General features: G+C 33.9%; 1 protein-coding gene across 1 annotated transcript in view; it reads left to right on the top strand.

Moving 5' to 3' along the window:
* The window catches only part of CYLD (CYLD lysine 63 deubiquitinase), a gene marked incomplete in the record, with an annotated part of 42,539 nt that overhangs the window by 33,866 nt on the left and 7,079 nt on the right, over nucleotides 1-1,594 (top strand). The window contains 1 exon segment of the mRNA XM_072422924.1: nucleotides 680-812. Coding sequence (XP_072279025.1) covers nucleotides 680-812 — 133 coding nt within the window.

The following is a 1,594-nucleotide window of genomic DNA, read 5'->3' as shown; positions in this document are numbered from 1 at the left end:
CCTGTCTCTAAGGCAGGTGCCTTTTTATCAATGGCCGGGTGCACCAGAGCCGTTACTAACTTCTGGCCTAGAAAAGGGAGGAGTGCCTGGCCAACCCATTCCTTTCAGAACACTTCGGGCCTGGATCCCAAATATAGAACAGTAATTCTGCAGTAATGGGTTTACTTATGGTCCTATCCAGGTCATTTTATCCCATTTCCAGGGAACTATGGGGTAGATGATCCCAAATACCCTCTGAATTTGGCATCATATATTTGTTTCAACTACAATTTATATTCATTGATCAAATCCTTAATGGAAACTATTTATACATACACCACCTAAGGTCACCATTACATCTATTTTTGGTGAGTGCAAATCCTGTTGGAGAAATGCCCTTTTACAATTTGTTCTAGTGACAAAGAAAACAATTTGTTAGTTAAATATTTTAGTATTTCAGGTTGTTATTTATCAGTGTACCTTTTATTCAACAACAGTTTTTTTTAGTTAAAGTACCATCTTTTAATCATTGCATTACTTCCATTTTGAAAGTGGCAAAAAAAACCAGAGGAATATTTGTCCCCATCTGTGTATAGGCCATGGCAGGCATAAGACCCTTAACCCTTAAGTTTTTATATATAGATAAAACTGGAGTATTCGTTATTGTTTGATTAAACAAATGATGATTATTTTGTTTCAGGTCAGCAGGTCAGAAAGTACAAGATTGCTACTTTTATCAAATCTTTATGGAAAAAAATGAGAACGTTGGGGTTCCAACTATACAGCAGCTACTGGAGTGGTCATTTATAAACAGCAATCTGAAGTTTGCAGAGGTGAAGAACAAACTTCTATCAGTGATTTAGTTGCTTATTCTATCATCCTTTTGATGTTATATATTTATACAAGTCTTGCTTTAGAAAGTTCACATATTTTTACCTAATCTAAGATCTGTGTGATTCCCTACATCCAGAATTCACAGTTGAATTCTGTTTGATATGTGAGGCTTTGTATATAAAAAGGAGTAATAGACATTTAGTAGGAGTATTCATTCTTACTAAATGGTCACTAATCCTACAGCAATACATAACATTGGTGTGTACATGGATATTGTAGTTTTTGGTTAGTATCCATATCTATTTAGAAAACTTTTTTTGTATTTTATTTGTGTTACTTATCAACTACATTATTTGTATATGCAAATACCTAATTTCACATTCACAACAACAAAAAAACAAACTTTGCACTGCACTAGTTAAATAAGTAAGGTATCCTCAAATGAATAGACCCTTACGTAGTTACATTACAGTGAAGCTCACCCCTTATATATTATCAAATCTGTCAAATTGTCAGTGTTAGGTAGAATATGTGCATAAATGAAATAACATGACACATATATATTGCTGAACCCCAGTGGAACATCTATACATTTCATCTTCCTCTGAAGAAGCCTGAACTGGGAAAAGCTTGTCAGGACTGAGACTGTAAGAATTGAGACTCTTTGCTATCTCATGTGATTTACTCCACTTCTAATTTTGTGAGAACGACAATGAATATATATATATGATCTCTGAACACACCTCTAAGTAATTGTTACAACTTTGAACACTGTTTTTTT

The sequence above is a fragment of the Pyxicephalus adspersus genome, chromosome 9 (assembly GCF_032062135.1).
Source record: "Pyxicephalus adspersus chromosome 9, UCB_Pads_2.0, whole genome shotgun sequence".
NCBI classification, from domain to species: Eukaryota; Metazoa; Chordata; class Amphibia; order Anura; family Pyxicephalidae; genus Pyxicephalus; species Pyxicephalus adspersus.
The sequence above is the reverse complement of the archived record's forward strand: the minus strand, read 5'-3'. Positions and strand labels throughout refer to the sequence as shown.